At 40.2% G+C, this 23,028-nt stretch overlaps 1 protein-coding gene across 1 annotated transcript; it reads right to left on the bottom strand.

Moving 5' to 3' along the window:
* Window positions 1–1,351: 1,351 nt before the first annotated feature.
* On the bottom strand, window positions 1,352–22,730 carry si:ch73-181d5.4 (death-inducer obliterator 1). Its single transcript, XM_029435905.1, has 17 exons — window positions 22,595–22,730; window positions 21,347–21,410; window positions 20,421–21,173; window positions 19,991–20,301; window positions 19,642–19,888; window positions 18,792–19,064; window positions 18,502–18,679; window positions 5,870–6,407; window positions 5,311–5,470; window positions 5,098–5,214; window positions 4,874–4,975; window positions 4,573–4,741; window positions 3,903–4,452; window positions 3,575–3,728; window positions 3,395–3,484; window positions 3,107–3,302; window positions 1,352–2,308 (listed from the first exon to the last, which is right to left on the bottom strand). Exons 4-17 carry the CDS (start codon window positions 20,104–20,106, stop codon window positions 1,380–1,382), a joined length of 3,819 nt encoding a protein of 1,272 aa, XP_029291765.1. The 5' UTR covers window positions 20,107–20,301; window positions 20,421–21,173; window positions 21,347–21,410; window positions 22,595–22,730; the 3' UTR covers window positions 1,352–1,379.
* Window positions 22,731–23,028: the final 298 nt, after the last annotated feature.

Genomic DNA, 23,028 nt, shown 5'->3' with positions numbered 1-23,028 from the left:
CATCTCAGGATTTCTGATTTCCTCAATCTTAACAGAGTCACTCTTTTCTATGCTGCTAGGTTTCAGAAACTGTGGCTCTGGATCAGGGCTCTGAGGAGAATCTCGAATGGGCGGATCAATTTCTCGTAGAGGAACTGTACTTTCAAATTTGTTTGTAAACATAGTTTCCTGTTGAGAGGGTTTATTCACCTGTGTAGATGAACCACTATCTTTGTCGTCATGGCCACTAACAGAAGTTTTTTGAAGCTCCTGGGAGTTTTGTGGTTCTGAAGTCTCAAGTTTCACATTGTGAAGAGGTTCATGTGAACAGGAAGAAAAGTCTTTATCAACACTCTCAACAAGATTACTCCTTAGCTGATGTCCATCAGGGTCATTTTTAATAGTAACCGAGGTAAATGATGATGTGTTACTCTCTATAAATTGTCCAACAACAGAGTCTGAAGAGTCTGGAGCATTACATAGAACAGTTAAAGGCTTTGATTTCCCAAGGATTTGAGGGGAAGGTCCTCTGAGCTGTTTTGGTGAAAGGGATCCAAAATCTTTTTTTCCAGGAGATGATGGGGATCTTCTACGCCCATGAGAATGTTGGCGTGGGGTATGCTCTTTACGGTGGCGACCTTGGCGTTCAGACTGGTCTCTAACTCTATGCCTTGATCTGTCCCTTTCACTTCTTCTGTGTCTATCCTTATCTCTATGTCTCCGGGAATGTGAAGGAGAACGCCGCTGTGATCTTTTAGAAGGACTTCCATGGTGGCCCCTTTCATGATGACTCCGCCTCTTTGGGGATAGCCTTCGCTTTCTGCTGTGGTAGGGATTCAGAGGAGTGCCCTTGCAGCAGGAACTATGCCCTGCTCTAGACAAAGATGAATCACGGGTACTGCCTCCTTGAAATACATCATCTTGAATTTCATTAAAAAGTGATTCGTCCTCAGGATCATAAGCTACATCAGAATCTTCAATCTCGCCTGCAGATGAGTACTTTTCACTTTCCTTAATATCAGCCTGTGTTTCATCTTGCTCAGTAACAGTATCTGCGTCATTTTCTAAATTAGGTATGGCAGTTGTGTCTTCTAGTTTAAGAGTTTGTGAATCCACATTTGAACTGACTACAGTCTCTGTAAGGTTGCTGGTCTTGTCTGTTGATTCTGACAGTTGACTGAGAGGCAAATATTTTTGTGGGGGAGACATCAGGGAATCAGAAACAGAAAAGTGAGCCATAAAAATACCCACGGCCTCTTTCTGTTGACGTAGTGCCTCTTCCTGCTCCTTCAGCTGCCGTTTTTGCTCTTCAATCTGCTTATTGAGCTCTTCAAGCATCCGTTGTTGTTCAGTTATTGTTGCAGCTGAGACAACCACAGTGCCTGTCAGAATGTTCTGCATTACTCCAGCTGGGAAGAGGACTGCACGGGAGTGGAGGTGGGAGTTGGCGTTACAATCTGGGTAGAAATTGGGGTTGGGCATGATGGAGGATCTGACGTTGGAGTTGGGACAGGGGGCTTTGTCACAACAATATCACTTTGCATATCTGCAAAGATAGTCTCGTCCTCTGGATCATAGGCCACATCGTCGTCTACAAAGCCTGATATTGCAGGGCCATCTGCCTTCATTTTTTCCATGTTCTGAGGAGCAACCACTCCATATCCCATTGCTGGATCATACTCCTCTTCTGGGTCATATGGTCGATCAAAGTCATTTTGTTGTTCTTCTTCTTCTACTATTTTTTTTACTTTGGATTTCTGTCCATACTGTTGGACAATGGGATCCACCATTGATCCGGATACCTGAGAAAACACTGGGACCTTCTCCACACGAACTGTTGTTGTTTTAGAACGTCCGTCAGAAGAGACCCCAGAGTCAGTTTGCTTATTACCAAACAAACTCTTTAAGATTTTCTGCAGCGGTGTCTTATTACTGGATGCAGTTGTGGGATTCTTGTCAGAGATGCTATTAGAGGTGGACTTAGTTGCAGCAACAGCGGCTGAGGTAGAAACAGGAGGGTTTGTTCTAATGGAAGAAAAACAAGATGGTATGGTAACTGAGCCAGAAGAGCAGGAGTCTGATGGTGACTCAGGGCAAGGTGGGGATCCAGGAGGGGTGGTGCTAGCAGGAGTCTCAGGATCGTAGGGTTGGAATATCTCCAATTTGTCAGAACCATAGAGGACTGGGGGTTTTGGGATCCACATAGGATCTTTGGACATATGAACTTTGGGTCTCTTCTCTTCAATTTCCTGAGGCAAGCTTCCTGGACGTTTTGTCTTCTGGATGACTGCCAGACCCAGAAGAAGATTTGGCCTGTTTTTTTCAAACCCTGTGAAATAAATAAATTATTAGAACAAGTCTAAATTATTGACAATTGTCTCCCCATTATTCCAATTTTTCTAAATGCTTGACTGACAATGTAGGTGTTGGTGCAGGACTTTTCATGAGGGCTGGGACCATTAATTGATTTGTCAATAATTACGTAAAACTCAGAAACACAAAACATTAAAATGACAAATGTTTTACAGGCTGATCTGACACCAAAAAAAAGGTGAAATAAAAGAAACAACAATTGAACATTAAATAATCAATACAATATGCTCATAGAATACAGTTTGTAAAAATATATATATATTATTATTAAATAATCTCCATTTTAATACAAAAGCTTGTTTTAAAAGCATAAAGTGCACATTCAATATTTAGATTTAATTCAAACATGTTTTGGTTCAATATTTTTTACTTATTTTTGGAGGCAAAAATTGACATTTGATCAAAGCTTATAACAGTTTGCAAGTTTAAAAGAAATCTTTACTTTTGTAATATTTTCAGTGATCCACAACATATTGGCATAATAATCACATTTTGGCAATGTATAAAAAAAGTTGGTTATTATAAGAGAAGGAACTAAGCAATGGAGGTTTACTGGGGATAACATTTCTATGATTCTTCTCTTGTTTACCCACATTCTGTTCACAAACAGGAGAAAGTTTAATTTGGGGCTATATTTAAGCCTGAATATATCTGGTATTCTTGGGGATTGGAGGTGTTGACATACATGTTTGACCTAGCCCAATAATGCACATGTTTATCATACAAGACTATAAGCTTTAGTGCATTATCCCACCTGGTCCATCAAGAGGTTGTAGTATGGATGGGATCGATTCCTTTGCACTGAGTGGGACAAGGTATACATCTTTGATGGAACGGCTGCCATTGGCGACCACGCCATAACGACCTCTGCTGCTGAAATAGGAAAACAGGGAGACATAGGCCACCTCTTCCTCCTCTGTTGCAGGGTGAAACCGGATCACACATAACTCCTAATAAGCAAAAAACAAAAAAAAGTAGACATTTATAGATTTGCAATGCTATTGTACAAGACACAGAAATAAATACAAAATCTACTGCTTGCCTTTGTAACAGAGGTTTTTAGTTTAGCAACATAGTCCCACACTGTTTGAGGCAGGATTCGTCCTCCGATTTGTATGGTATCAGGTAGGTCCTACACACAAGGAAAATCTTTGTCAATTCAACTGTGGACGATGGTAGATCTTTTTGATAGAATAAAAGTTATTATGGTGCAGTACTATACCGCTTTGAGATTTTCAGAAGTTCCTGAAACCAGAAATCCCTTGGTGACAAACTTGGCCACAGAGAGCATGTTAAGGAAGCCTTTCCACACTATCTCGTGCTTAGCCAAGAACTGGGAAGTCTCACCATCAGCTGGGGATTCAGAGATTACGGTCCTGGGACACAAAACACAACAGCACAAAGATAATCAAATTATGCTGATTTTGCTCAAATGTATACAAAAAAAAAAAAAGTAATTCTATTTTTGTTATTTAAATACCTTGAGGATGTGCCATAGAGTCTGTGATCTGCAGAGGAAGATGGCTTCATTAAGATAGATTTAGGTAAAGGTTTCAGTTGGTGGTCGCGAGGAGACTGGTGGTGAGGGCGATGCGCAGATAGTCTCTTTAAGAGGAGCATAAGAGACTGATAGGTTAGGGGTTGTGTTACTTGGACCAGAGGCGCCACTATACGAAGCAGAGAACCTGCTCGCTGCAGTGCGAGGGTCACGCCTTGTGATGGTTACTGTGGAGACAGCAGGGATCACAACTGGTGTGTATGATCTCTTTCGTGAAGTAGTTTTAGGAGTGTCTGGAGTTGGGGATGCGGGGGACTCCATGACAGGGGAAGCTGGAGACTCTAAAGCAGGGGAGGCTGGAGAGTCCATTACGGGGGAAGCAGGAGATTCTACTATAGTCAATGCTGGAACGTCAATGATAAGACGGGATGAGTTGTCCATTAGGAATGTTGGAGAATCCATGTCAGGTGAGTCAGGTGGCGCCCGCAGTGGGGAGTCATCTCCGGCACACTTTCTCCAAGAGGGTTCATATTTATCTTTCGTTTCAGAAGTCTTGGGTTTTTTCTTTGCGGGTTCCTCCTCCTCCCCAGCTAGTATTTGGCCTTTGGGAAGAAATTAAAATCTTAAAAAAAACTAAAACTAAAAGTAACAATACAGGGTCATTGAATAAAAATGTTTACTAGGTATTGTATCATTCATTGTGAAATATATTTTTAATTCACCTGTGCATATTTTGCATTTCAGGTCAAAGAGATGAGCTTTGTGCTCTGATGTTGTGTCCTTCAGCATACAGGCGAGAATATCTGGTACAGCACTGCACTGGCTTGGCTGGCTTGCTCTGGTCTTGAAAGCAGGAGAGGGAAGGCTTTTCTTCAGTTCCTGGGAAGCAAGCTATACAGACACAAACAAACAGAATTAACCCACAAAGATATCATAACATCCATGGCCTTTCATGAGAAATGTTTTTATGCAGCAAGAGCAACAAAATAATGACCATATAAAAAAAATGAGGCAAGTACATACCGTGCTTCTAGCCGGTCTAACGGGATTCAAACAGGGCAAATCAACCTTCACTGCCTCAGGCTTCTGCAGCAAACTTGTCGCTTTAGCAGCTACATTCTTAACCTAGATACACACAAGTGATGGAAAGAGATAATTACTTCTGACAAAAGACACTGCTTGACCCTTCAAGTTCAAGATTTCTTTTTTTGCCTTGGTTGTTGTGTTAAATATCTATTACACTTTACCTCTGTTGTTTCTTTTGCAGTTGGCTCCGATGCTTTGATAGCCTGCATATCCTTCTGGCTCATCCTGGCCAGTCTGAAGGGACTGATCTCTCCACGTACAACCCGATACAACAAACCCTAAAGAAAACCCATATCTGGACTGTCAGTTTTCAAATGTATGGTAAGAACAGAGATCACAGAAAATAAATGCTTTTTTATCAACTTTAAACAAACCTTGTTTTTTGGGTCTTTCAGGTTGAACATTATAGTTCTGTACTTGTTCATATATTTGCTGTCTGTGTTGCGAAATATATCGAACATCTCCATCTCAATGCTCGCGACAAGCTTGGCCACATCACTCTCAGACATCTCCAAATCCTCACAATCACACACCCTTGAAAAATGAAAAGGCAGTTAGTCGACAAATGTGTCGTGCATCACTGCTCTAACAGATTGAGATACAATCTTTACATTTGAATTCTTAGTGCAAAAGCCACAAATATGTTCCTGGGGTTCATGATGTCATGAGGATACCTGTGAGTTTATAGATCACAGATATAGTACAACATGTGGATCATACTACTTCTAAAATGTGCATACTTCATGAAAATGCTTTAAGTAATCCAAAAATATTCAGATTAGATATTTTTTGTTTGTTATCCAATGGAAACGTTACTAATTGGCATCACTTTAACATTTGATAGGGCTCATTTTCAATTTACAAGTCAGCTTCGTCAGGTTTAGTATGTGTAAATGATAGGACTTTCATACCAGCATGTAAAGCAGTTCTCACCTTTTGAACAGGATGCTGGTGAGGGAGCGCTGGATGCTCTGCCTGACCTGGTTATTGGGCTGAGAGGGGGGTCTGGAGGAGGGAGCGCTGGGTGCAGGTGGCACCAGCAGATTTCTGGTTTCGTTCAGCAGCGTGGGAGCGAAGGAAGGCTTTTGGCCTGATGTTGAGGCTGACACATGGCTGGACGGAGGCTGGGGTCCAGGCTGCTTCTTTGGTATGACGTATGTTGTCTTAGTGACCATAAGAGCCCCTGTTTCATGATGTCTGGGAGCTGAGGTGGATGGGGATTGTGGGGCTGGAGACAGACTTGTTTTTGCTGGGTTGGGAGGTTTCGAGGGAAGCGATTCTGCAGATTGCAGCTTAGGCACTCCACTGCTGATTGGCTCCTTTGCCTTTTCTTGAGGGTGGCTCTGTGGTGGGGCTGGCTCAGTGGCAGGCGGGGAGGAGGGAGCAGCATCTGCCGAGGTGTCCCCTGGAGGTTGTTTTGAAGGAGTTGCAGCCTCAATGTTAGCCTCTACCCATTTACTGTCCTTTGTAGCTGTTAAAAAAAGAACAGCAGGGCATTTTGTGAATATTAAGAACTATTTATTACCTGTGTCATAAACCAACAAGTGCAAATTAAAAGCAAATCAGTTGAAATTAAAAACATATATTGATCGAATCTGCTATCCAGAAATAAAAACAAATATGTTCACACTTAAAAAGGAACCAGGACTAACACACAGCACTACATGACATCTATTATCTGTAACCGCTTATCCTTCTAAAGGTTTTTCCCAATTTTTTCTGACTTTGTCAATTTGTTCCTTCATATCCTTCAATCACTTCATATCATTGTTTTCTGGTTCTGTTTTAATTAAAGCTTTTTAAAAATACCAACGTATTGGGGTCCGAGGGGATAACAGTCAAAAGAACCCAATTCTGCCTACGCAGTTTTAATAGATGGGGGGATTTAATTTAATTTATTGAGTTCATGTTTGCCATGGGTCCTAATTGTAAGCATTACACACTACCAGGGGGGGCGGGGGACTCGGTCAGTCATTTAGAAGGAGACAGACTTCTTCATTGTTGTGCTCGGTCTATTTTTGTTTTACACAATATGCAAATTAACTGTAACTTTTCTAAATAATTATGATTATAATAATTAATTACATAACCAATACTTCATTTTGAGAAGAAGAAACAAGTTAAGATGGTTGTTTCTTAGAGTCAGTGGTCCTTGTATGTTAAGTATGAGGGTTTAACATGCTAAATGTTACCAAACAACTGTTGTCCTTTTAGTACGCAGTGTTTCATGTTAGGGAAGAGTTTGGATCATATGTATATATTTTTTTACAGATCTGAACATTATTTGTTACTTGCTATACTTTGCAGAATGCCTGGGTTATCTGAGAGTTAACACATTTACACTCGCTAAATCTTTTTTTTTTTTTATTATATACATATATATCTGACTCACATCTTAATTTAATGTTTTAAAGTATTTTATCTCTTTTTTTAAAACAACTGAGTTCAAGTTAATACAATAAGAATCAGTCCCTGCTCACTAAACCCTTTGATTCATATTTGCTGTTTGAAAGACGTTTTTGTGTTCTGCGTTGTTTATACATGGATACTGGCAAGTGACTGCTAGTTGTTCGGTCATCAAGACATCATTGATGTGACCTTTTATGCATCTTTTATTGAGAAGACTCGTCCTTAAATAGGCTTGGTTGAACCTGCCTATTGTAAAGAATATACTTGTGTTTTTGAATCATTGAATACATGCTTGACTTAACGAGAAGTTACCAAAAATCTTTGTAAGGAATCTGGAGTTGACATTTGACAGACTAACTCTCAGTGAAGGGTTTCAGGGGTCGCAGTTCATTTCATTCTCCCCATATGAACGGAGCAACACCTCCACAGTGACGGCTCAAGTGTGTGGTCTTGGTAAGAACACCAGCAGCTATTCCTGGTCTCCTCCAGCCGCCTTCAGTTTTGAAACATCACTAAAAAGATTATCTTCTTGCAGTTTTCTGGGAGGACAACATTCACCTGCTCCCTAATAACCTTCTACATTCTGTTGGCATAAGACTTTTTTTCTGCAGTGGCTATTTTTGGAGGATATGAATATGAGCGTTGAATATTGTATTACGGACGCAGAGCTCATATGATGATCATTAAAGTCCTGTGAATACACATCACACTAGTGAATGCTATCCACACAGGCAACTTTTCAAGTTTCATGCAGCTTTAAAAATGGCAGTAGTTTATTATTTGTCTTCATATGAGGAAGAAACATATTGATAAATGTGATCTACTGTCTGTTTCAGGGAAGATTAGAACTGATATGTGAAGCGGCAAATCAAAGGCAAGAAGCAGATGAATTGACTTCCTGTACTTGAAATAGTTTAACACGTTTTTCCCATGTCAACAGATGATCAAAAATGACCAGCGCTTGATAAATCATGCCTCTTGCTCATTTCTATATAACTCTATGGCTCAGCATGCAGGCGCCAAAAGAAGATCTGCGTTTTGTTTTTTCCTCCACATGCTCCACAACATATTTTATGATGACTGCGTCTGACATTGCTCTGGGACCCTCCTCGTCTTCCCCGCTGAGACAATTCCAGGGTTTAATTCAGGGGTGTCAAACATGCGGCCCCCCCAGAGGGTCCAATCCGGCCCTCGGGATGACTTTACAAAGTGTAAAAATTAATTGTTTTGATCATAAAGTAAAATACTGTTCCTAAATTTCCCTCAGGATCTATCTAGATACATGTGAGGAAATGTGTTGTGCCTTTGTAGACACACTGTGATCTGTAAGTTAATGTGTAAATAATAAACAGGCTTAATATTGTTGAAATTGCACCTTTTATTCTTAAGAAATTTCAGGCTGTTCATAATGTTTTGTAAAAAGAGGGTCAATTAAATTTGAATATTTTCCAAATGTACTTAAAATAAAACGAAGGAGAACATTTGGAGTTGACGTTATTTATAGGTTATTATGCTGTGATGTTACTGGTCCGGCCCCTGAACTAAAATGAGTTTGACACGCCTGGTTTACTTGCTAATCTCATTCATTTTTAACTGTCATTACTTTTAAATAGTTTTGCTTTTTTTGTTGGTTGTAATTGATATATTGATATGTATTTGACCTTTATTGCTATTTCCTTGTGTCTGCATTTATTGTTTGTACCTCGGCACCATTGAAAATGAGGGTTCTCCCTCAATGTGCAGAAAATGTCTAACTCCTGTTAGATTAGTTTATTACACAATTCCTCAGCAGATCCAACCCAAAGCTGGACTTCACATGTGCCCGACTTTGTGTTTCTAAATATAGGAGCGATAGTTCGATTTACTTTAAACTAATCATACAGCTTAGACATTTTATTTTTCCTTAAAATATATATGAATGTTAATATTGGATATATTGGTCGTCTGTCCCACTCAAGACAGAGACAAAGATAATGTACTAATGTGTTCATAAAGCAATACGTTTGCCTTATATGGATGATAAATTCCAACACGTCACGCAGATCATCCAGTTAAAAAGAGAATACCGCTGTATCAACCATATAGACACTAACAAATATGTTTGGTATGTGTAAGGTTCCATCTATCCATGGTTGCTAAATCTTCAATGCAAAGTTGCTTGTGTGAGCAAATAAAGCAAAAATAAAGAGTAAATAAGGAGCTCAGACAAACTGAATTACAGGCCGACCCGCAAGTGCAGCAGGACGACCACAGTGAACCCTGCAGAACTCGTGTGGTATGGATCGGTAGCCTCATCCGTCACATGATCAAGTGTTTGAGGATTTATAGTCGGGAGATGGAGGGCTGCTTTAGAAAGAGCCAGCAGTGAAGATGAACTTGGCCGGGTGAGATTCTCAGGACTACATATACACGGCGGTGGAATGCCACTAAGTGCATTTACTCAAGTACACGTTTGAGGTACTTTTACTACTTTAAGTATTTTCCTGATTATACTCAAGTAACATTTTCAAAGCCGTTTACTTGCAGTATTTTTTACAGTGTGGTACTTTTACTTATAGTAAAGGGTCTGAATACTTCCTCCACCACTGCATATACATTAAATAAGTCATACTTTGTTAATCATATTAAATTCATCCTCTAATCACGGCTCCTTGATTGTTAATGGATCAAATGCAGTCAGTGTAGCACCGGGAGAGCCTGATAAGTGTAGTGTTACTAATAACTAACATCGGAGCACCAAGTTGTGAGATGATGAGATGCAATGATTCAAGGTTGAGGCTTATTGAGATGCAGTGGGCAAAATCCAGTGACATCTGTGTTGTGGGGTTCCCACTCCACAGAAAACAGTAGTAAGAGGAAACAAGGACAAATCCTTTCATAGATTAAACAGGAAGTGAAAGATCCTGGTTTAGTGCATCATCTGCAGACATTTCCCTTTCTGCCTTTGGACACTGACTGGTCCAACTACGGATAAATGGAAAACCGAATTCATGAACTAATGGATGAAGGAAAGAAGGAAGCAACAAATATGCAGGTGAGCCACTTTCTGCATCTATGAGTAAAAGCATGAAGAATCTTTATTTGTGCATGGTGTGTGTCAAAGTGAGGAAGAAAAGAGCATTTATCTCAGTGTGTAGGTGTGTTTTCAAGTTACGATACCCTTTTTTTAGACCCTGCCATTGGTCAATTTGGGAATTTGTGATGAAGCTTCACTGAAAGTTCAATAAGGAAGATTTATTTTCTCCACATTTGGTCTGAATTCCTCTCTGGGTGCGTTTCTGCCGTTTCCTCTCGCTCTAATCTTCTCTGCCACTTTAAATCACAACTCTGACGTCACCATGTCTCCACACAATGATCTTTCTTGGAGCCAATCAGTCCTGAGATGCTGTTCTTTAAAACATCACAGCGATTCTGCCTGTCAGTCAGACCTACTACTGTGCGCCCCATCACCACCATCACCTCCAGGAGATACAACGGAGAGTTTCCATCAACCACCTGCTGGCTTTATCCGCCCCCGTTTTAATACATCTTTAAAAAGCCATTTTGAGCAGCTGGATAAAAGCCCTTCTCTCTATTCTCAACAACATTAGAAGATTTGAAGGGATAAGAGGTTATATAAATCCAATAACCTTTCTTCTTTCCTGGAATGTACTCTTATTTTTAGAAGGAAACTCTTAAATAACTCGCAGAATGTCACGTCTATAACTTGGACGCGTTGAGAGTTCCCTTTTCTCAAATGCTAGAGATAAAAAGCACTAATAACTGGAAACATCTCACCACTTCACCTTGTCCCCTGACATTTAAAAGTATGAGTTTCCTTGTGATGAGTGTCGGTACATCGCCTGGTTTCGGACCTCTGAATCAAAATAGCAATTCAGTTGGATTGTCAGTAGATACTAACAAATTAACTACAACTCAACACACTTCTGAACTCTAATATCAACGTGTGCATGCCTCCCTTTGCACAAAGTCAAACTTTCCACTTCAACACATTTCATTTGCCAGAATTAAACTTGCACGTAGTTGCAGCCATGGGTCTCCTGTATACAGCTCAACATACTGTATGGACACACTTCATATATATATATATATATATATATATATATATATATATATGTTTGTCAGGCAAACTGATATAGGAGAAGATTTCTTTTCTCCACAGCTCATCTCATTGCGCTTCCTGTTTCATATGTAAAGGCTCAGTCCCGGATGTTTGGGATATGTTGCAGAAATGGAAACATCTGGAAAGAAAATATAAGCACAGCCCCGTGTGACATATTAAGGATACGGGACCACACTGCTACTTCATTTATCAAAACCATGAACAGAAAGGAAAAAACGTCCTCAAATAAGCAACATGATGAATTTGCAAAGTTGCTTGCATGTTTGAAAATCAGGTGAGATGTGCTGCCAATGAAAAATGTGCTTAAAACTCCAAATTGTCTTTACCCTAAAATTGTACTTCATGAAGTGGCAGTAATTTCTATTACTTTCCCAACTTAGGTCAAATGTTAGCTGACAATGACGTTTCTAATAAAGAACACAACTGGACAGAGTTGTGCAACATGGCCTGTTACATTTAAAGAGTCTACAACCATGCTATGACGTCTGTGTGCACATCTGTTCAACATCAGCATGTTAACATGGTCAAAGTACAGCTGAGGCTGAAGGGATTTGTGACGGTCATAAACCATATTGGACATGGCAGCACTAGATTAACAGTTAAGGAATCACCAAAGTTATTACCATTGATCCTGAGGGAAACATGAACGTGTGTAAAGATTTCATGGAAACACGACCAATAGTTGTCAAATCCTTTCACTAAAAAAACTCAAATGTAAACCTCATGGTCACACTGGAGGAAAAATCAGGGATTCATCATCTGAGAACCATAAACGTCTGTTCACAAATGTGTGGTAATCCATCCAATAGGTGTTGAGATATTTCAGGTCAGGACCAAAGTGGTGGAGCGATCGACTCCCATAGACCACCACTATCATGTTAGGCATCGAACCAATAACCCATTCAAAAATCCCAATGACTTCGAGACTAAAATGCTAACTCATTTGAGGGTTTAAGGACGGATTCCTGCAGCACTCAGTAGCTCTCTTGCCGAGAGTTAGATGAGACGATTGATGTAACCCTCATGTCTTTACTGCAATCATGAAGCTGGAGCCTGGATAAGGTTAACTTATCATACTGGTAAATACTGGAAGGAAGGTAAGACAATGTGCCCAAAAGCACCACTAAAGCTCCCTAATTAAAACATTACAGCTTTTTTGTTTAATTCATACAGAAATGTATTTTACATTGGACAATGTGCAGAACTATTACTGCTGGCTATACAGACAGACATCGAGTGGTATTAATCCTTCTCATCTAACATGACAAGATGCTGCACTGAAACTTCCCTCGTTATTATCCGTCAGGCTGAGAAGTTGGTACATACAAGTTTTGAGGGGGGAATATGTTCTGTATGTATTTGTGTATGTATATCACTGGAAGGTGACATATTGAGTGGAGGTTTCTACTCTAGGATCTCAAATAACTTCAAATAAGGTGCAACATTGTAGTCATGGCTACTTTGTCATAACTATGTGTTAAATTGTCATTCAACAATACTAAAACTAGATTACATAATTCGTACTATTTGAGATCTATATATAATAATATATATATATATATATATAAAAATATATATATATATAATAATATATAAAAATATATATATATATATATATATATATATATATATATATATATATATATATATATAATAAAAAAATATATATATATATAATATATATATATATAAATATATATATATAATATATATATATAATTTGGACAGGGGACAATCATTTAACAATACAGAGGCAAAAACTCTCACACTGAATGTCAGTAGTGTTTTCTCTTTGGTTGCACATTATTCGTTTGACCAGTAGAGGGTGCTCGTGTTTCACAATTAAATGTTGAGGTATTGAAATGATTTAACCGTCAGAAATATGCAGAGGACAAACAAGCTTTGAGATCATGTGATGGAGAAACAGTAGAAATGAGGTTTAAAAGGAGGAAAGCGAACCCTGCAATGGAGGAGAAACTAAAAATAGATTTTGGCTAAAGCCAAATAATTATTGGCTGCACCTCTCATAGAAGGCTGTTTAGCTCAGACATAAAGCTCTCGTTTCAACACTTAACACTGGCCCAAAGTGAAAGACATACATTACTCTCCCAGCGTGACGTGTTACTGCTGAATACACTGAAACCAATCCACAGAAGTCACATGCCTTCCCCACGTCAGTTACACTACATTATGTGTTCACAGTCCACACTCTAAGGAAGACATTGTTTTAAATCAAGAATAAATTCACACTTGTGTCACTACAAACCAAAACTAAAAGTGTTATATTTAAGCTTTCGCTCATAGTGATATCACTATGAAAAATGTTTTGTATTGGTAGATTTGATCCCAATGGCCCCTGACAGGACTTTACACCAAACAATTAAAGCATCATATGAGCGGATTAGTCATCGTGAAATCAGTTTGAGCTTTGCTCAGACCTTCCCTGATGGTTTTGTCTAATCCTTTACACCCATGTAAAAAATTGTTTACGTTATGTGAATGCACTATTCAGTTTTTATTGTTTGAAAAGCCACCTTCTACTTGTGGGCTTCTATAATCAGGGAGTTTATAATTAACAGGCCTGTTGGTTGGCTTAAATGATTCTATGATGGGAAGACTTGGTTCCTTCCACTGACATCAAACACGGTGGCGTTCATTGTGTTTGTCCTTGAATGACACAGAACATGACTCAAGTTTGAGAGTTCAGCTAAAAGGCAGAGGGGGAAGACAATGAAGCAGAAAGAAGTGGCTCTTTGAGACTCCCACTGACGGTTCAGAGCAGAAGAGAGGTTCAAACTGATACATTAGTGGTTATAGTGCAACGTCAATGAAGAGTTGAATGCAAGTTATGTCTAGATTTGTCTGTTCAAATATTTTAAGCCGATATACAACAAATCTGGAGGATAAAACACTTCAGGTCTGGACAGGGACCGTTGTTGCATCTCTCTACTATCTATAACAAAAAGGCACAAAGATGTATACCAAAATACAAGAAGTAGAGGTTTCTCAACAATAACACAGCAGGTTGCGTTTCTGACGATCTTCAGTTTTTAGTTTCAAACTTTAAAAGCAATTTAATGGCAATTTCTGATTAGTACAGAAACTAATGATTATTTTCTTTAACAATTAATCTGTTGCTTATTTTTTGCTTAATCTATAACGAGTCAGAAAATAGTGAAATATGTCCATCCCAGTTTCTTAATTAAAAGTCCAAGGTGATGTCTTTAAATGTCGTTCGTCAGAACCCAAAGATATTCAGTTGAAATCTCCATATTTGAGGCTCTAAACGCATTTTCTGCCATTAAATTTGCATGAAAAATGCGTTGAACGATTAAGCGATTATCCAAACAGTCGGCTATTGTTTTTCTGTCAATCGTTGCAGCTCTATCTCTGACTGCAATTACAAATATGTTGCAAATTATTGTATGTGTGAAAGTGAAACCTTCTTACTTGCCCTAATGGTACCCGAAACACAGATACATCTTGAGTGAGTAAATGTGTAGTCGCTGGACTTGTATGACGCCTCGTTGTTGCAACTGTAGTATTCACAGCTTCCCAATGGTAAAGAAAACATTTACTTAAAACCATTAAGACTAAAATGTACTTTTACTGAGGCCTGGTCATCATTGAAGGCAACGTCACCGCCACAGCCCGTGGGTGTTAGCAAGCAAACATGTTGCTTATTGGTCCATTGAGTGAATGAGCAAAAGATGAAACTATGTGGAAGAAAATTCCATCCGTTCCCAAGACTATTACATCACTACAGATGATTCTTCTTTAACCAAACTGTTAATGTTTGTATTCTGAGGTGTCACCTCTTTTGTTGGATGGATTATTTCAGGTTGTTTTGGCAAGGTGCAAAAGTCTCTTTAGAAATAAAAATGAAATCTGTAATCGGAGGCGATGTGGAAATGTTGTATACTATGTATCATGATGGAAAAGACACAATTGGACTTAAGCTCAGACCAGCAATACAGTGAGGTAGCAAGACTTGCAACTTGACATCCACACTGAGGATGACTTTGAGGTCCAGCAGGAGCAATATCCACTCCTGTCATCTTCAAAAAGCCATCATTTAAAGTTCAGGTCACTGAAAAGACCCCGCTTTGTTTCCTGAGATCCATGATGTCATGTGATGCAGGGATGGCATTGTGCAGCAAATCTACACATGCTGCGACACCACCGGTCATCAGGACAACACCTCTGTTCACCAGGCCAAATGTGACCGCTCGTTAGCCTCCTGATCTCAACCCCACTGCGAACCTGTGAGACGCCCTGCAACACAACAGCTGGAGGCGTGAACTCTGCCTGCAAAGGGCGAGCAGCTCGGTCAGGACCTTCTGCAGAAATGCTGCACATTCAGAGGCTGCTGGCTCCATGAGGCGTTAAGCAGAGGTGGATGCAACAGGTGATTACCAACAAGCTGGACAACTTTTGTAAATGGGTTTCTCATAAAAAAAAAATAGTTTTTAGTAGTTTACTTAGTTTTTATTTGTTTTATTGTAGTGTTTTGTGATTTATGTTTGTCATCAGGTTATATCCAAACCTATTCAAGGGGACAGGGGTCAACTTTCACTTACTTTTATTTGCAAGGGGTTTAGTAAACATGTCAGTTTTCTATGTTTTAATGTTCCAGACTAAAATGAGAGATTAACAAATGAGGCGACTGCCGTTAACACCTTTAAACCTATTATTTAGTTGTTTCCATCTTCCTGTAAATGTTTATTGGAACCATTTGTAAGTACATTAGGAGCAACTTAAAAAAAAAGAGTTAACTTCCTTGTACGTGTACACAGACTTGTCCGATAAAGCCGATTCTGATTCATTAACACAACACACAGACCTGCTGTGTGTGCCTATATATTGTATGCTTTAGTTTGTCAAGTGTATTTGTGGGAGAGAAGTTAAATTCATGTTCAAATATGAAATTCCAAGCTATTTGGAAAAAGGGCGAAGACGCTGACCCCAGGTCACTGCTGAAAGGTAAACCACAGAAATGAGTCGTTTTAAAAAACAGATGTTGTTTGCTGCCGTCTGTGTTTGTAAATATAGATATATGGATGCATGAGTGTGTGGAAGCAAAAACGAAAGGGGTAGGGGTTCAGAATATCAGGTTTGTGATTGTATTGTATAATTCTCTACTAAATGTGACCCTAGTAGGGTTCTTCAACCACTATACCCACTCAGTTACTAAAAAGATGTCTATCCGTCATTTCTAGAGTTTGTATGCATGTGTGGTGAACTGTACGCTTTCTTCATTTGCAGGAGGGCGCCGTCTTTTCTCAGAGGCTCGGAGGAACGCAGCATTTTTCTGATGGTGGCCAGCTGACACTTCCAAATCATCTTCATGGAAAAGTGACAACAAATCTCCCATCAACTGTTCGGTGAACTCCAGGTGGAACCTCATCCTAGCATCTGCACTGATGAATCCTCCAGTCCCCTGTGTCTCTGCAGCAAGAAATCAAATCCTCCTCCTCCTCCTCCTCCTCCTCCTCCTCCTCCTCAGATGCCCAGTCCCTACTCATTTAAAATGATATCTCAGCCAATATTGGTGTGTCTGTGCAACAACTGGTCCAGGAGTGTGTTTGTGCAGTTTGTGTTGATGGAAAAGGCACTATAGGCTGCAGCATGATGTAAAGGTTTTCACCCGATACATGGAAAGTTGTTTGAGCATGACAGAGGGACAAGGAAAGTCGTAAAAGGTTATGTGGAATGTCTCTGTTATGAAGTCCATTTCATGTATTAAGTGCAGCAATCAGTTCATTTTACTTAGTAAACATTTCATGCAACTGCAAAAAAAAAAATGAGATGTTGCCCTCAGAAGCATAAGACGTAATCGTGCTGTATGTAGGAAGAAACCGCTGGTGCTTGAACATAGGGGTGCTTGTATGAAAAGATGAATCACTTGGTTTGAAGAGGTCATTATGCAGACTTTACAATACCAATGTAGGTTTGGTTGGGGGGGGGGGGGGGGGGTGGCTGTAAGCAAGACATGCTGAGTGCTGTAGCCGTTATTATAAATATCTACAAAGTTTTTCTTTGTGTGCCATCTGTCCAGCACATGACGAAGCCCTTTAGTCAGATATGCAGTGGACAATCCCAAATCAAATTATAAATCTAAAATGAGTTTTGGGACAGCAGATGGACGGAATAAAAACCTTATGATAAGGGTCTTTAGATGTCTACACGTCTGTGATGGAAGCGAATGATTTCAAACTCTTTAAAAAGTTGTTAAAAAGAATGTGCTGTGGTTCAATGTTTCAAATGAATGAACAACGTTGTGTATGCGAGCACTATTAACTAAAGCTGAACATATGAAAACACACCATGTGTTTGATTTGCACTGCGGGTTATGGTGAGAAACACAGCCTGCCCAACATAAAGAGTTCTTCATAGGGTCAAAGACCAGCAGCTTATGTCACAGTACGAGGAATGTTTCCAGAATAAGAGACGGTTGCCAAAAGCGTTGATGTGTTACGACTTCCTTTTTACCAACTTAAGCTTCTTCCAACTCGTGTTCATCATTCAGTGACTGATTGTTTGCAGCAGATATTCTTCAGTGTGAGTTTTGAGTTTGCATGAGACCTTTGCAAAGTCTGATGAAATGAACATCGTAGCAGTGTTTCAATACACTGGTACCAAAACGCTGTAAAGCACCCTGCCTACCCAGCACTACCCCACACACAGCTGCTATGTGTTGCAGTTAACCAGTTAAACCAGTTATGAGACAGGTTTAAAAGAGTTTGTTTCTCGTTGAAGGGCATCCTGACTAAGACGGTTTTAAGACATTTGGGGCATTTAGAGACAACAAAGAAACTATAAAAGTGTACATACTTACCCACTGCTGACCCCTGCTACTTATCAGTCATCCCAGAGAGAGAGCATGTGTGCGTCCAAGTGTGTGCGTGATTGTGTTACTTAGTGCCACGATTCAAAGAGGAAGGACAATCTGTAATGCCAAAAGAGGCCCTTTGTGCATGGTGTGTAAACTGCTGTGTGATCTAAATGTGTATGAGTAGCGAATGGTACATACACGCTGTGTAAAACTTAGATGATGGTATGGAAGTGGCCTGAGCTTCTGTGAGACTGGGGTCGCAGGCTAACGGAGATGCGGCCTCCTCCTGCCCTCCATCATCTTCCTTCACATCCTCCTCTTCACGTTCCTCGGATTTTACTGCTAATCTCTTTGACATCCTAGCCGACCTCTGACCCTGAGATGAAAATATTTGCACAGGTCAAAAAAATAAAGAGATACTTCATATTATAAATAGACTGGAATCTTTATCCTCTCAACTTCTCTGTGTCCACGATGAAATGACTTACCGTTGCGGTGGGTCTGGCAGTGGCAGCCTTTCTCTGTGGCCGTCCTCTGAGCTTGGGCACCTTAGGAACAGAAAGAGTCTTCATAGTGAAGGCAGCGTGCTGAAGGATGCAGTCAGTGCCACAGTAAACAGAGTCCGGGAGGGCTTGTTTGGAGCACTCCGGTCCAATGCACAGAGGAAGAGAGCCGCCGGTCTCCATCTCAGCTTCGGGCTCAGGCTTTGCAGTCATCACAGGAGCGTCCTCCTCCACCTCCTCCACCACCAATACAGTCTCCTGAAACCAGAGTCTCATCTTAAACCCCGAGATAAAACTTTTGTCATGCAAATCAGCTAATGACTAATGCAATACAAATATAATACTGTGATGAAGTCTCCCACATTTGCTGTAACACAGGAATTAGTACAGTTCATATCATTTTAAAGTTACACAGCATGTAGATATGTGTATGAACAATAAACTCCCTGCCATATTTATGCCCAATTTAGATGATGTTATTTTGAGTGTTGATGGAGCAGCTACAATGTTAGCATAGCCGCGATCGATACGAACTCCATCCGGAAAACAATCATTTTAAAAGTTGTTTGCTTGTCGTCTTGAGGACGGAACCGACAAAGCATCAACTCAGTGATTTTACAAAACTGCACCATGATGTCGTTAATGGTTTTATTTTAGGTTCTTACTGCTGTAGTAAACCAGACAAATTGAACCGCTCTTATTACTGCAAATAAACACAAATGATCTTGGGGTAAAACTTGAACTTCCGCGAGTAACACACGGTTACAATTCACAAATATTCACAAAGGATAATGAGCCACCTGGAGATCACTGGCAATAAAAATGAAATTCTAACCTTGAGGTCTTGCAGCTCCTCGTGCCCCTGCTGTTCATCACAAGGAGGACTTAGTGACAAGCATTCAGGAAAGCTCATCTCAGGCTCTGGCTGAGGATCCGGTTGGAGTTGGATCTGCTTCTTCATAGTGCAAGGGGGGCACATGTACTCTTGCCCTTTCCTCTCCATCTTACGGCCCTGTGTCGCACTGATACCAACACAGTCCCCATGAAACCACTCCTGGCAACTGTCACAGCAGATCATGAACCTAGAAGCAAACAGCAGGGATCAGGAAGTGAAACTGACAGATGGTTGAGGTATGCAAACCTCCAAAGCCCAAGAGATCTTACTTCCAGAAATAAGCATATACCTTTTATCTTGCTTTTGTCGACAGATGCAGTACAGAGCATTGGAGTCAGAGCCCTCTGTGTCTGATATGCCTGAACACTCTCCTACGTTTCTATCGTCTTTCTTCTCCTGCACCATTTCCTCCTCCACTAGTGCATCATCATATTGACCGGGAGTCACATCAGTAATGTGGTCTAAATCAGTGTCTATGATTATACAGTCTGAGCTTGGTTGATGAGTTGGACTCAGAGTGATGTCAGAGTTAGCAGAGGATATTTCTATTTCAGCAGGGCCGTGTGGATCTTTTTCCTCCTCTTGCAACTGCTGCAGGAGCTGTTCAGCAGGATTAACAAGCACAAGCTCATCATCGTTGTCCTCATCCTCAACAATGCTTATTTGAAGTGCCACTGCCCTGCCCCTCCCTCTGCCCCGTCCTCTACCTCTTCCCCTACCTCTTCCTCTGCCTCTTCCCCTTCCTCTGGATCTGGCTCTGGCTTTTCCTTTTCCCCCTTTACCTCTTGTTTCTCCCTGTCTGCCTTTTGCTGTCATCTGCTCCTTAATCTGTGTCAGAGTCATTTCATCACTGTCCTCTTCTTGACTAGATATCAAAACCACATCATCCATTTCCCCTCCTGCCACACTGTCAGGTGCAACAGGCTGCGAGATTTCCATCTCATCAGCAGAGTCAATATGATCAGGCACCTCAGTTTCTTCTATAAGGTGGGGATGTGGTGCATCAATGGCATCAGTGGATTCCAAAATGTCAGGGACTGCCAGTACATCTGACATTTCCATTGACAAGCCCTCGCTCCCGCCAAGCAGTGAGAAAGCAGTGTGAAAGGCAGACCCACAATCTTGCCATGAGCTGGCGTCAAGGCTCCCTCCTGCAGACGCTTCGGAGACTGGCTTGCTCTCCTCTGATACAGGTGACGATGGGGCAGACCACTCAAGCTCATCTATAACACTCCTAGTTGCACGAGAAGCTCTCTGGGTGCCACAGGTTTCTGGAGTGGACTGGGGTGTCTGGTTGGTTCGACGACCTCTGCCTCTGCGTACAAGTGGAGGACTGTTGGTTAGGTCTCTGACTTCATCGAAGAACTCCCTTTTAGCGATGGTTGTGCGCCTGAAGCCCCAGGACTTTTTAACCTGAGACATGGTCGGCCTAACAGTCGAGCCTGCCTCTTCTGACTGGCTCTGCTGTTCCTCTATAGAAAGACATTAACAAACAGGGTTAACAAAAAGAGAACCAAAATCTCTTTTATGTCTAAATTTCAAGTATATATATTTCATTTAAATAGCACTTTAAAAAGTAAACCAGTTTTGCACTAAATTGCTTCACAAAGACAAACATAGAAATTGAATCATTGATCTCTTTTACCATAATTGTCATCATCGTTGATGCTGATATTTTCCATTGGGTCCATGCCGACATCCATCGGTAGCTATCAAAACACACAGAAGATGTAATTTGTTAGTACACATGCTTAAAGGAATATTAACTATTGGGCAGGTTAGATGAGGGCTGAATAGACAACGAAAAAAGGTAAATCTGCAGGCAATGAGCAGTTGGCTGCCAAAGCCTAATTTTCAGGACGTGCAAAGTGTCACTTGTCTCTTTGCACCTGGATAAATTAGTGAGGGAAATACACCAACGCATCCACATTAGTTTATGAGTCAATAATAGGCTACAAACGCATTTCTTGAAAATTGTACTTGATTATAAATAACGGCTGCTGTGTAAGAAGTCAGACGTGGCCACATGGAAAGCTCATACCTCTACTACATGTACAAATGCATTTAATTGGCAGTTCATTTGTGGCCACTGAACTAAAATGGTCAAATACAGTTGCAATACATTGTAAAGGTTATAATAATCCATTTTTGTTTTAGAGAAGCGTCAATTTAATTCCTGCTGTATTATACTGATGTGTATAAGCTTCATAAAAAGGTAGGATTTATTGCAGTGATGTTGTATTAAACGACATTTGCTTTAACTACTGATCAATTTAGTGCATGTTCACATCTATAGGCTTAGACCCAGACTCAATCGAGTCAACTCAAAGTTTTATTTTTATTTTAAAAAGGTGAAACAATTGGGTCAAATTAAAAACGACGCTGGGCCTAGCATATTAATCCTAGATTGTCCCACTGGGTTATTTACTAAATCTAACCAATGTTGAATGTATCTGACAGTTGTTGCTGTTGTGTTAAGGTCTAATGATTTCACCTATCGTTATGTCTGTTCAGCCTTCTCCACTGCAGCTGCTGCATTTATGACTCTTTAACAAAAGTGATAATTATGTGGGCAGTCCACAATGTCAATGTACTCTAAATTTACACTCAAGAAACGAAACAACAGCCCTTCGTCAAGTCGCTACCAGATCTCAGTGGGCTGTGAAAGTGTAGAAACGAAACGTCCTTGTTCTGCAACACTGCAAACACTTATTCCGAGAAGATCGTAGATGTGTCCTGACATTGTTCTCTTAGCTAGCTAGCTAGCTAGCCGCTGGCTGCTACACTACCAGCTATAACACGCAGCGAAGCTAATTGTCTCCAACGCTGCCGACACACGAGTTAAATGTTGCACACTTCTAAATGAACACCGTGAGGAAAACTGAAATCATACCTTGGATATTAATGATTAGTTTCCAGGTATTAATGGATTTGCTCAGCTAGTCAGCTAGCTAGCACAGCCTTCCATTTTCTCTGCCTTGCTGTTTCGTAATCTCGCGAGAATTACTCACGGACGGAATGCTTCGTGGTTTCCTGTTCAGCAAGACTCAGAAGTTTAAGAATTTAAATCCCATTAGACTTTTAAGTTTAATTGAAAGTTTTACATTTATAAATGCGAATAAGTAAAGTAAAGCTTCAATTTCATGTTTTCAAGTAAGAAATGCAGCGATATATTAAGAGAAAAACCGGTTTACTCTATGTTGTTTCTTTGTTATACTTTGCTTTGTTTATATAAATGCCTATAGTAAGTGCTTAATTTGAAGTATTTATGTGTTTGTATAAATGTATTATTAACTGATAAAAAAAGAGTTTATCAGTGATGTGTTC

This window comes from Cottoperca gobio, chromosome 7 (genome assembly GCF_900634415.1).
Source record: "Cottoperca gobio chromosome 7, fCotGob3.1, whole genome shotgun sequence".
Classification (NCBI taxonomy): Eukaryota; Metazoa; Chordata; class Actinopteri; order Perciformes; family Bovichtidae; genus Cottoperca; species Cottoperca gobio.
The sequence above is the reverse complement of the archived record's forward strand: the minus strand, read 5'-3'. Positions and strand labels throughout refer to the sequence as shown.

Excerpts from the sequence above, each read along its gene's own strand:
- si:ch73-181d5.4 (XM_029435905.1), bottom strand. The coding sequence starts at position 20,106 with ATGGTGCAGGAGAAGAAAGACGATAGAAACGTAGGAGAGTGTTCAGGC. Across the intron at positions 19,065-19,641 it reads AGGAGCTGCAAGACCTCAAG|GAGACTGTATTGGTGGTGGA; the intron begins GTTAGAATTTCA and ends CTCTGGTTTCAG. Across the intron at positions 4,453-4,572 it reads GAAATGCAAAATATGCACAG|GCCAAATACTAGCTGGGGAG; the intron begins GTGAATTAAAAA and ends TTCTTCCCAAAG.